The sequence below is a fragment of the Grampus griseus genome (genome assembly GCF_964374135.1).
Source record: "Grampus griseus genome assembly, chromosome: 5".
NCBI lineage: Eukaryota > Metazoa > Chordata > Mammalia > Artiodactyla > Delphinidae > Grampus > Grampus griseus.
Genome location: NC_138998.1, coordinates 73,955,312 through 73,968,236, shown reverse-complemented (window position 1 = coordinate 73,968,236; position 12,925 = coordinate 73,955,312). Strand labels below are relative to the sequence as shown.

Genomic DNA, 12,925 nt, shown 5'->3' with positions numbered 1-12,925 from the left:
AAAAAAATTTGAGGACATGACTATTATCGCTCTTTCCTACTCGGAAAGTTGATTGCTAAACCTCCATGCTAGTGATAAATATCTTGAGAACACTTTCCCCAGGTCATCCTGAAATCTGTGACGTTTATGGAGTTTTGTGGAGGAGTTGCTATGCGTTTTGGAGCATCTCCCTTCCTCCTAAATCTCATAGGCCTCTCTCTCTCCCCTCTCTCCCTTAATGATGCTCTTTTCATTGAGCCCTGTCTGCGTAGGCCTAAATTGGATAAGGAGACACTGAAGGGAAGCCAGCGTCACTTACTCCAGACATGACAGAACTTCATCCAAACTCTGTGACCACACCTGAAACGGATGCTGCCTGCCCAGGGTCCCTGATGCTCTTTGAGATTTGGCTTTTGGTGTCTTTGAGTCCTAACATATGTGGAACTCAAGAGCTCTGCTCTGAGCCTCTCTTTCAGGTCTGTGAAGAAATATCTCCCAACCCTCTTGTGAGAAGGAAGAAGTTAAGATAGTGTGAAGGGACATTGCCACCCTCACCTCCCTGAGAGCACGCGTTGGGTCTTCCCCCAACAGGAACACTCTAGGAGCTCTTAGTGGTTGTCAGACAGAGCCTTGTATTCACAAACACTGAGTGATGTGGAGAACATAGACCAAGAAACCCTTCATCCTAAGTCATCCAGATAAATGAGTGGTGCCCACGAGTTTTATAAAGTCAAACGCCCTAGAACCTCCTATCTGTACTACGGTGTTTGGGGGTGGCCACAGCCTAGACACAAAAAATGAGATGAGAACCTCAAAAGCATCCTTTTGGGTCTTTATATCTGATCCTGGGAAAGTACCAATAGCTTATACACTATAGAATGTACTTCCCTTATCTTTCCTATTTTATTGCCCCCTCCCCACAGTCTTCTCCCATCCATCATACCCATACTCAGGAAGGGAATTCCTGAGTCCTATAAGGCCTCATCAGTATATGAAAACTTCCCTCGGTAGAGTTTAATCACTTAGTACCCAGACTTGCCTCAAATGCTACAACCAACCTTGTACATCTATTGGGAGGGGTCACAGTTCATCCTCACTCATTTCCTGTTGGAGGTGAGATCTGCTGCCAGCCACCACAGGAGCTGGTGTGCAGGTTTGGGGCCTCTGAAGCAGGGGCTTGACTGGAGCGCCTCACCTACTGACTCACCCAAGGGTGGCAAGCCCACCCACCGCTTCACTCTGCCCTGACCTGCCATTTTGATTGGTGCATTTTTTGGTACAACAGGAAGTCATGTTCATGGCATACTCTACGCATGAGAAAGCGGGCGGAAGTGGAGAACACGGGTAAAAGTGAAGCCACAGGGCCTCGTAAACCCAAGGATATTCTGGGCAACAAAGTCTCTGTTAAAGTGAGTAAGGTGTTCCGGAGCTGTGTCCGACCTCTCATCTACTCCCACCCTGCAGCATTCTCACGAGGCAACTTGGGTGGATGGGGACCAGAGGGGAAGTAGTTTAGTAGGATTTTGCATGCGAGATCAATTTATTTTTTATTTTTTATTTCTCCTGGCAACTTCGATTCAAATAAGTAAGTATCTCTTTTTTTTTCTTTTATACCTTCCTCCTCATACTGTGCCGAAGTTTTATAGCAAAATTATCTGCAGTATTATTTATTCTCTTAGAAATGCAAGATGCTTGACTCATATTAAAGTACTCAAAGCCACCCATTCAGTGTCCTAGGTTTGAAAATACATTCAGGGTAAAGAGATTAGACATGCTTTCCAAACCTCCAACCCTTTGAAGTCTGAGGTTTGGAACTTAAGGGCTACTGTGTCCTTGGTGAAGTTTCATTTCTTTTCCCCAGAATTCAGATGCCATCACCTTCAGGCCTATGCATGGGCAGAGAAGGGAGGCACATTGATGAAGCCCACGTTATTGCTTTGTAGCAATCCAATTGTTATAGTGAACTCGCTGAGTCTAAGCTTTGACAGACCCCTGTCCGCCATCTTGAAACGATGTGATCTGTTTTCTTTACATTGGGCGCTCAGAAAAGACATGGCTCTGGACAATGGAAATTAAACCGCTGATGTTGAATATTGTCATACTTGGTGATTATCTACCTGAGTCTTCCTGAGCAAAATAAGAACAATGCAAACCCATTCTAATGTCCTTCTTGGGGAAAAGAAATTGTACTCTCTCCCTCACCTTCATCTGGGAAGTCCGGCCCCACAGGAGACAACAGTTTAAATTCGACAGCACTCATGCTTCATTTGGTTGCTTCCATCGTTATTTCCCGTGAGATGAGCGGCTTACACGATCCCAACCTCCTCTCCCTGAAAAGAGCATGCTGCCGCCCTAGGTGATCCGCACCCCACCTTAGCAGCACCTGGTTTTTCTCTGCCCGATTTCCCATGGTCCATGCTTCTTTCAAGTTCTCCCCACCCTCTAGCCAAAGCTGCCTGTGTTCTAACTGTGTTCTCTTTCTTCCCCCTCCCTCATGCTGCCCATCAAGGAGACGAACAGTTCCGAGGAGTCAGAGTGTGATGACCTTGACCCTAATACTAGCATGGAGGTAGAAGCAGCTATTGTTGTCCTCTTTCCTGCAATGATTGTCTTTTTTCGATGTGTTCTGTAACAGTGGCCTTGCTAAAAGTGACCAGCCAGTCCAGGATACATGGGCATCTCTCGGTGTCCCGTCCAACTTACAGAAAACAAAACAAACCTTAATTCAGTTGGATTCTGATAGGTAACTTTTCCTAGGTGCATTTTTTAAAACTTCTGGTTCTCTTGAATGCTTGCTTAGTATTTTCTTCTTTGGCAGATTTGGCTTTGTGTAGAAAATAGCCAACTTCGTAACTGGAAACTTAGAAAACATTTTTTTCATGGAAAATAGCATTATAAAGAGTGGTTGGTTCCCAGCTAAAGATAAGAACTCATTTGTTTTAGTTTCTCCTTCCTCCCTTTCCCCTCTTTTTTTCTTTCCCCTGTATGTTCTTTTTCTTCTGGGACTTACTCCTCCCTGAAGCCTCCAGTAAAATCATGGAGTAGGTATGGTTTGGGGGGAAGACCTGGCCCCTAGCCAATAGCAAATGAGGAGTGACCGCAGCAACTCCAGAACCCCCCCTTCTCCAGCCCCCAGGGCTCCCGGGCAGTGGCTGTTCCTGCCACGGAGGAAAAGAGCCCTGGGGATCACCTCCCTCCTGTAGACCTAGCAGAGGCCTCTCTAGAGACAAGAAGGCTGAAATCTTGCCCAGGGGCCTTTCTCATACTCCAGGGTTACAAAGATGTGGAAGTGAAACCAGTACCTCCACCAACAAGAACCTCCAGTCAACTTCCAGGTCCTCCTAGGCCAGGAACTCTTTGGGGTAATAGAAATAGGACTCTCACATGGCTTGCCAGTGAGTGACAAGCATCATAAATTTACAACACCTAGAGAATTGGAGCAAACTTGGCTTTCCCTGCCATTTTGCCCTTCCGAGTAAACTGAAATGCTTTTCTCCAAATCTGTACCCACATCCCCGACAATTGATAAAAGTTTAGAGATTTCTTCTGCGCACAAAATACAGAATATTTTCTGAAAACCTTTTCCTTTTTATAGCCCTACGCTTTTCACTTAACTAGATGCACCTTTATTATTCTAATTTGACCTAATCCCAAAGAAAGCCACCACCATATTATGACAACCACCACAAAACCCAGGGAAGACCATGTGGCTCCAGGAGGCGTGAGTCAGCGGTGGAAGGCACCTGTTGAGTTGAACCAGGCCAGAGACCATTGGTTGAAAGTGGGAGTTCTGCCAGGATAAAATAGTCCCCATGGTTGTGGGTGTTGCCATGGAGCGAAATCTGGCAGGTGTGGGCCAGTGCAGGGCTCCCCTGCGGGAGGAGGTGGATATGGCGCTCATAGCCTAAATGTATCTTAGAGAATGGGGAAGGCGGGGGAAACTTCTGGCTCTGCTTTCCTTGCATTTCGTAGGATAGGCACCAGCTCCTGGGAAGCCCACATCTGTCGGCCTGCAGATGCCTCATGGCACCTATATCTCCAGACCTCAGTATTGCTGGCATGTAGTGAAAATGTCATCTGCAAATATATGGAGGGAGAGGGAAAGCCAGGTATCTGTGTTCCACAAGGCAATTGGGGATGTTTTTCAGCTCTGGTGGACTAGGGGGAGAAGAATGACTTTCCCACTCTGCTCTTCAAAGGAAGAATTGGGCACAGGGAGATGTGGGACCAGATGAGCAACATACGCTGAGAAGGTTAACTGATGTACTCGGTTGCTCCATGCAACATTTAGATAAGCAAAAGCTCGCATGCGCACGTGTCTTAGCCCTGCTTTGTGAATTGCACACGTTTCTAGGGTTCTTATTGAACGAGGGCTTGCAGCCCTTTGCACGAGCTGTGTGAGATGGGTCCCAGGGAGGTGCTGTTGGTGCGTAAGGAAAGGTGTTAGGATGTCAGTGCTGAACAGAAGACAGCCGAAAACTGTGTCGATGCATGTCTGAAAAGTTTTCAAATATAATAAGTTGAGGCAGAACTGGAACTCTTGAGGGGGCATGTGGTTGGAAGCTGCAGATATTCTGGTTAACCCGAGGTTTCTGTCGTAGGTGTGCCTGCAGCCCTTGTGTGTTCCATGTGGATCCTTGCAGAGCTCAGCAAGCTCTTCTGAACTCTGTTGCCATGTTGAAATTAACTGAGTACATAAGCAGGTGCTGAGGGGAAGCAGGCATCTTGGCACTGCTAGTATTTTCAGACACAGATACCAAATAAGATATAGAAAGTCAGCCTATTCAATATGAACTGAGAATTTGCTCAAGGGGTAAGTAGGTAGCTCTTTATTGCAATGTCCATTGTAGAAGAAAATGGTCGGGGGTGCCTACTGAAAAGAGCTAAACCTTAGAGACCTGGTTTGAGAAATAGGTGGGCTGGCCACCTCATAAAGGACTCTTGCTGCTAAACTGATAGCTTTGGGCATCATCACCAGGCCTAGCTTGGCCCCCAACCTCACTCTTGTCTTTTGAACCTGATGACTGCAATAGGTGTTGTCTCATTGGGAGCATGTCCCTGTGCCCTGCTGAGCTGAACTGCAACTCCTGTGGCCTGTGCTAAGATCCCCTGGCCCTGGTCCCCCAGCTGACACCCCTGCCACATACCCTGTGCGCTGCTCAATGTTAGAGCTCCGAATGCTAAGTCCTGCCCTGCTGACTGCCCACCCTTGACCTGACGCCAGCACGTTGATTCCAAGCCTAGCCATGTGTAGGCTCTTATCTCCTGCCTCTGCATGAAGATCACTTCCAAAGCATTCTGACTCTCAGTTGGTGGGTTGAAGGGTTCCTTTAAGGAGCAGTTTCCTTACACACCAGCTGCTTGCTCCCCTCAGGGCCGGCATATGTCCCAACATACTGTTTTAGGGAGATATATAGGCACATCCTTGAAAGCTAATTAAGAGGAAAATAAAGCACCTTGAACCCTAGGAATCTGATTTACAAAGCTTTCCGAGAATACCCAGTTATATAAAGGGAGGCAATTCTGCTCTAATGTGTACATCCTTTTTCTTCCCCTGTAGAGACATGCTCGTGAATGTTCTCAAGTACAGACCCACCTCCCACTCCCAGCACCACAAGCCACACCACCAGCTACTGCAGGACTGGCTCTGGGTCTCTGCGATCCCCTCGTGGCCACAACCCCCTTCCCTCCTGCTGATCCGTGGGCACACCTCAGAGGGGACCATTGTAAAAATGACATGGATCTGTGCACAGTTCAGCCTTCTTGTTTACCCTGCACTGATTACACTTCGGGGGTGGCAGTGGAGGGGGATATTCTATATGAGAGAAGTGTCTCTGCGTGGAAGAAGAGTCAAATCAGGCTGGAAATGAAACATTAGTCTTTCTTGGGAACGAGTGAATATTAATTCATTTTTTCCAGTAGCGCTTAGACCGCTGATTGCCTTTTATTGACAAGGTGGGCAGGCGTGATGGTGGGCTGGATGCCATATGCCCACCTGCCAGCTTCTCATCCTGCCCTGCCCAGGCTGGAGCCAGGGCTGGAGGCTCAAGGCTCAGAATCCCCCCCCTTAGCTGACACCCAGCTCTGAGAAGCATGGATTTCTTCTGAGCTATACTGGATTTCTCCCAGGACCCAGGCTAGGAAGGTTTCCACATCCGTGCCACGTCTGAAACATGGTCTGTCGATGGCTGTCGGTGCTTGGGTTTTGGCATCTACCCTCCAACCCCAGCACTGCCACTTGTCCGCAGCAGGCACAGGAGTAGGAAGGCCTGACCCAACCTCCCAGTCCTGGGCCTCGGTCTTCAGCCCAGCTTTTATGTCAAGTCCAATTAATTAAATACATCTTAATTGTTTTGTTAATGCCCAATACCACTTTTAGCAGAGATGGTCAATCCATCAGAGTAAGAGGTTGTCATGATTCCAAAAAGACTGCATCTCTGCCCCAGCCATTTGACGCAGGGCCAGCCTCCCCCACGGCACAGGCTGCGTGCGGTCATGATGCCAGCCCCCAGGTATTTAGCTCCGGGTGGAGGTCGGGGTGCTCGCTGTGTAAGAACCGGCTTGGGATCCTGTGGGAGAGAAGGCACTTGGAAAGGTGAAGCTAATTTGGAAGGAAATTTCCAATTAGGGTAAGACTCAGAGACTCTCAGAGTTGATGGAAACTCGGAAAACTTTAGTTAACCCTATCCCCTTCATTTATTTACTCTTTATGGTGATAAAATATACACGACATAAAATTCACCATTTTTACCTTTTTTAAGTGGCATTAAATACTTTCACAGTGTTGTGCAGCCGTCACCATTATTCATTCCAGAGCTGTTTCATCATCCCAAACTGAAACTGTAGCCAGTAAACAATAACTCCCCTTTACTCTCCATCCCTCCAGCCCCTTCCAAGACTTTGAGAAGAGGAAACTGAGGCACAGGAAGTTGTAACTTCCTGTTCAAAAGTGAGCGGGTGCCCTGAAGGCAGTTTCTGGTTTTCCCTGGCCCTCGTTCCCCCACCCAACACCATGCTGCTCCTCTCTTGGAGCCCCTCCCACCTCCCAGTCCAGGTAGGTTTTAATCTAAAACACAGATTCTGGCAGACAAGAAGACGTGCCTTCCAGGGCCAATTTTCCTCTGTGAATTTGTTATTTAACTTTCCAGCTCAACAGAGAGGAATATCTTTTCTGCCCATCCCAGCCCTCCAAGGCTGAAGTAGGACTTAGATGAAAGTCACGCAAAGGCAGTATCACATGGAAAGAACACTGGAACGGGGGCCAGAAAACCTGGACTGCAGTCTGGGCCCTGTCAGCTATGAGACCTCCGGCCGGTCAGCCTTTCTGAGCCTCGGGGTTCTCTGTGGGAGGTCGCACAGCTCCGAGGGACATGAGCCCTTTGAGCCTTGTGCAGATCTAAGGTGTGATATCCAAAGACTTTGCTCTCCTGAACGTCTGACTCTGACAACAGTGAGACCCCAACAGGAGAGAAAGGAGAAGATTCTGTGCTTTGCCCCTGAAACTTGCTTTGCAGGGGGTGTGGCGGGAATGGCCTGGGTACATTTCCTCCCGAGACCCAGCTGGAGTGTCCACTTCCGGTTCTGGGCAGGGCTTGAGTGGCCAGAGCTGAACTTTTCTTTCCCTCCCCAAATCCACAATTCCCCAGGCCCAGCTTCCACGTCTTCAAAGAGCTAGGCTGCTGCTCCCACCTCAGCTGCCTTGGCGCCGTGTCCCAGATTCGGAGCTTCAAAATAACTAACCTAGCCAGACAGATTGAAGGAAACGTTTACACCCCAAGTCGGGTGACTGACCTCCTGGCATCACCAGCGTTTCTACCGGTGCCTGTTTCTGCATTTTATAAAAAGGACTTTTTAACGAAAAGAACTCTTTGGAGAAAAAGTGAAGCGTCACACGCCTCTCGTTTTATTTTTACAAAATATTTTCTTTGTAATAGACCTGAAAGGTTGGGCCCGGAGACTGACGCTGCTTTGCCTAGCTCTGTTCTAACTCCACATGCAGATTGATTTATATTCTGCCACTGGGAGAAGGGCACTAAGCGGACTGGAGCTGGCGTTTCTCCCTCCCGGGAGGTTAATGACAAGATCTTCTACAGCATTAGTCACGTCTGTCATACTTTCTGTTCCTTCCAGCCGCCTGGTGAAGATGCGGTTTTCTTACGCTCCTAGAAGAAGCAGGTTCAGAAAGGTCATGGTCGTACAACCAGGAAAAAGGGCAGGTCTTGACTGTGGTGCTTTGAGATGCCAAACGTGGCAGGTGATAGGAAGTCTGCTCCCCAAGGGAGGCTCAGGTACTTTCCTTAAGGAGGGTCAGGTTCAGGCCCTCCTCTGTTGCATATTTGCTTGTTAGAGGAGAATTTCTTCCTCAACAACTTTTTTAATCCCTTGACAGCTGGGCTAATTATTTGGCCTCACCACACCCCTCTCCCAATGACTCAGGAGTCCAGACATAAAAGCCAAGAAAGAGGTCCAATTTCAAGGGCCGGAAATGTCTGAATTGGTTTCTCAGACCAGCACAGTCACTCAGCACACCCTCACCCTCGTCTGCAGGCCTAGCCCATTTCATTGAGGTCATACACCAAGGAGATTACAAGGTGCCACTGACCCAGGAGAAGTCGCTCTCAGAGCCAGCTATCAGCGGGGCAGAGGTCACCACCTCCGTTGCCCACACCCTGCGCTGTCGAGGTCCACCTACTGGCTCACTCAGCGTGTTTTTCTAATCAACTCAATATAACAAAACCCAGTTGACACAAGGCATCGCAGTGAGTACTATGGAGGGCCAAAGAATTATGTAAGATCTGGTCCCTCCCACTGCTTACTGCCGTCACATGAGGGAGGCAGCTCTGATTAAACGCCTGCATTATACAGCAGACTTCGAAACTTGCTCTGATGGAGGCATGGAGCCATTCATGTACTCGTTCAGTGAATATCTAGACACCCACTCAGGCCCTGGGCTAGTAGCAGTGGCTACTGTTTATCAGCCTTTCCTATATATCTGGCTCCGTGCTGAGTCCTTTCCTCCCAACGGCACCCTGACGTAGGTACTATTATCATTATTTTTGTTTTACAGGTGAGAGAGCACAGAGAGGTTAGTAACTTCCCCAAGGTTATGTATTCACCACCTGTCTCCCAGAATGCCTGTGAGCGTGGTCATTGGCTTCCCACGATGGCAGGGTGTGGGTTGGAGGGACTGATAGGATGGAAACAGTCTTGGAAAAAGGTGAAGGGCCAGAAAAGGGCTTGAGCAAAGGCCCAGAGGTATGAGAGTGCCTGGCACATTTTGAGAAGAGACTACGGTCTGGGTAGCCGGGGTTTAGGTGTGTGGGAAGAGTGGTGGGAGATAAAGCCTGGCAGGTGAGTTGAAACCAGACTCTGAAGGCCTCGGGGGACTTGCTAGGAAGCCTGGACTTAATCCAGTGGCCAGTGAGGAGCAGTGGAAGGTTGTCAGGCAGAGTCAGGGTGATTCATTCTGGACTTCAGGAAGATCGCTGGCCCCTGACTGAGAACAGTGGGGACAGGCAGGCCTGTTGGAGGGCTGTTGCCATCCATCTAATGAAAGGTGGTAAATACCTGATCCTGATGGGCGGGACAGGGGGAGGAATGAGCGCCTGTGAAAGGCAAAGGAGGAGCAGTGGGGGAAGCAGAAATGACAGCGGCTGAGTGCAGCTGGGGACGTCAGAGAAGGAGCATTGGGCATGAGAATTCCCACAAATCAAGCTTCCACTCTCCCGTGGCCTCGGAACACACTGTAACCTGTTGTGGGTCCACAGACTCTGGGAGGGTGTTTCACTCAATAAAAGAAGCTTAGGGGATAGGGGTATGATCAAGGTCAAATCGTTGAGGGAGGAGACTCAGAACATTCATCTATAAAGACTTTGAATATTCAAAGTCAAGATCTTGGCTTCCAAGTTGCAAACATGACTTATAGAAGGGAAGTGATAACACCGCCGCTTCACCATCCCACCCTGCAACCCCAGTCCCGTCCTGACAGACTTCTCTGTGGCTGACAGCCCCGGGAGACCCATGCATGCACAGCAGTAAACCCCCTTTCTGTTCCTTTCCCCTCTACTGTTTTGTGGGACAGGCGATAGATTTTTTTTCATTATTCTATTAAAGTCATATTTTTACCCTTTTTATTTTTGAGAACACAATAAATGTTCTTTAAGCAAAACACCGAGGAGAAATAGGAGAGGGGTTTGGACTAGACGTCCCTGTGAAACAATGTGCTCCACATATGGACATTCATAGCTCTACGCAGCAATTAGTGCTCATACGTTCTTCCCAGGAACACATGGAACTTTTTATGAAATTTGACCACGTACTACGCATAAAGCAAATCCCATCAAAAATCAAGGAATCAGTGTTGTATAGACCAAATTCTCCAACCACATGCAATTAAGTTAGAAATCAGCAAGAAGATAATTTTTTTAAACCTCATACATTTGTAAATTTGAAAACAATGCTATTACAATGGGGTCAAAGAAAAAAATGGTTGAAGAAAACTACTTAGAGCTAAATGATAATGAAAATACTTGGGAGGTACAGAACTAGTTCAAAGAGAGAATTCTATTGCTGTTCAGGATTGTGTTGCATTTATGTATTTTTTTTTACTGCAATTTATTTTATGTCTTCTTAAGAGATGAGCAGAGGTAGGAATATTTTCTAAATTTTTAGAGAAATGTATTCTAAAAAATTAGAAAATCCTGTCTGGTTTGGCCAGATTGGAAACATGAAGGGTTAAACCTCCAAACCAGAGATCATACCTCAATTTTTAGAAAGTGTTTTTCCGGTATCTGTTCATTTTATTGCCAAACCTCATCATCTAAAATCCCTCTCCTTCCTCCTCTGAACACAGATTCATATGAAACAAGCATAAAGAGAATAGAAAGAAGAGGCAGAAGACAGAAATGTTGTTTTAGTCAAGGTAGCTCTGAGTTGAGTTCAGGACATTTGGTTTGAGTTTCGTTTGACCATTTTTATTCCCTCAGCACTCTCGATATGTAGTTTTTGTTTTTGTTTTTTGTTTTTGGTTTTTTTGTGCGGTACGCGGGTCTCTCACTGTTGTGGCCTCTCCCGTTGCGGAGCACAGGCTCCGGACGCGCAGGCTCAGCGGCCATGGCTCACGGGCCCAGCCGCTCCGCGGCATGTGGGATATTCCTGGACCGGGGCACGAACCCGCGTCCCCTGCATCGGTAGACGGACTCTCAACCACTGCACTGCCAGGGAAGCCCTCGATATGTAGTTTTGAACTGTGTTTTGTGACAGCTGATGAGGGATTTAGAAAAAAAACAGGTATTTTTCTTCTGGAGTCAGTTGACACCTGCTTTTCTAGGCAGATGGGATTTCACCCTCACTCTCAGGTCTTGAAGTCAGAATCTTGGATACTGACTGGCAAGAAAAATAGACTCCAGATTTCCTCAGAGCTCAGCGCGTTATTCATTGCTGGTTGATTTCGCCTGTGATTCTCTCCTGTTACCTCACTGCCCTGTCGTTTTGAAGAAAAATCAAGAAAACGGATGGAATTCTCTCCGGAAGGAAGAAATTGGGTTGCTGATGGACCGCGTCATGGTGGTTCTAGGAGGACGCACTACCGCCTGCCGCCCTCTGCTGTTCAAATGAAACCAGGCTTCCCAGCAGTTCTTTCCCACCGGCCTGTACCAGCCTCCTTCTCCTCCTGCGCTTGGGTCTCCCAGAGAGACAGTGTGCATTTTATGTAAATGTCTTCTTCCCTCCACGGCCACTTCCATTTTAGATTCCAGATCTCTCCTTCTGCCCAGCCACCACTTTACGTGGCCCCCAGACTGTTTCTAATGAAGGCAAATGTTAGCATTTAGGAAATAGCTGCATCTTATGATTAACCCTTCGGGTCCCAGACTGACGCCTCAGGTCCCTGCCCACACCACCGGTGATCATAAGACAAGGTGGTCAGGAGACCTAAATTCTAGTCTACTCATTGAGTGGCCGCAGTTAACTTGATTTAACAAATTTTACTTGATCTTTTGCTGTGTGCAAGGTGCTATGTTAAGCAACATAACAAACAGTACGTAAAACAGTACATGAACAGGTTACTATCTTTGAACGGTTCACAAGTCTGGTGGGGCAATTAACATGCAGGGAAGATGTGTGGATAGATGGCAGCGCGTGATCAGAGCCATAGGGAGCAGCCTCTGGAAGAGCAGAGAGGAGAGGAAGGTCACTGTTGGCTAAATCTCAGACCCTGACTGACCAATGAGATTCCAGAACAAGTCAAGTTCCAGACTAATGGAAATCCGAAAACACTCCAAGTTCACAGCAAGGCATTTTCTCAACTCTCCTCCCCCAACTTAGGACCCCACCATTTCACATTTTCATTGCTTTAACAAATATCAACAGAGCACTTATGTGCTAGGTATTACGCTAGGCTCTGAGGCAATGACAATGAAATGAAACGTGGCCCTTGCCTGCATGGGCCTTGTAGTCCATAGGGAGCCGCAGGCAAATACAAGATACAGTGTGAGAAGGTTGGCATGACTCTTCTCCAGTCCATACTCTGATTTGCTTCAAAACAGAAAGAGAAATAAACGAGGGAGGAATCTCCTATGGGCAGAATCCAGAGTCACAGTTAAGAAAACATGGGTATGGACTTTTTCCAGGCTCTTGGTCCTTGCTGGAGGAGTTTGCAGAGGAGGACTGGGTAGAGATGAGATGTACAGCAAGGATGGGGATTAAAGGTCAGCAGGCAGGCCTTTGACATCGATGACAAAGTCTCGCGATGCTTTTCCCCAGACCTTGCCTCTGCACTGAGCACTGAGGTGGGAAGAGCTCTGGGGGCCAGTCCCCTGTCACTGTCTCTGTAAGGCTGCACTTACTTCCCTGTCTCCTCTGGAAATGGGAATAAGTAACAGGTGCTCGGCACCTCTTCCCAGCGCTTTGGAGGGGCAAATGAAGGAGTTTGTGAGTAGTTTATGCC

At 47.7% G+C, this 12,925-nt stretch overlaps 1 protein-coding gene across 4 annotated transcripts in view; it reads left to right on the top strand.

Annotated features, from left to right (window-relative positions):
- The window catches only part of KALRN (kalirin RhoGEF kinase), a gene marked incomplete at both ends in the record, with an annotated part of 639,791 nt that overhangs the window by 605,590 nt on the left and 21,276 nt on the right, over window positions 1-12,925 (top strand). For all 4 annotated transcript variants that reach the window (XM_082654652.1, XM_082654658.1, XM_082654657.1 and 1 more), the window contains 2 exons: window positions 1,265-1,388; window positions 2,489-2,548. In XM_082654652.1, the coding sequence (XP_082510778.1) occupies window positions 1,265-1,388; window positions 2,489-2,548 (184 nt within the window). The remainder of the gene's footprint in view (window positions 1-1,264; window positions 1,389-2,488; window positions 2,549-12,925) is intronic.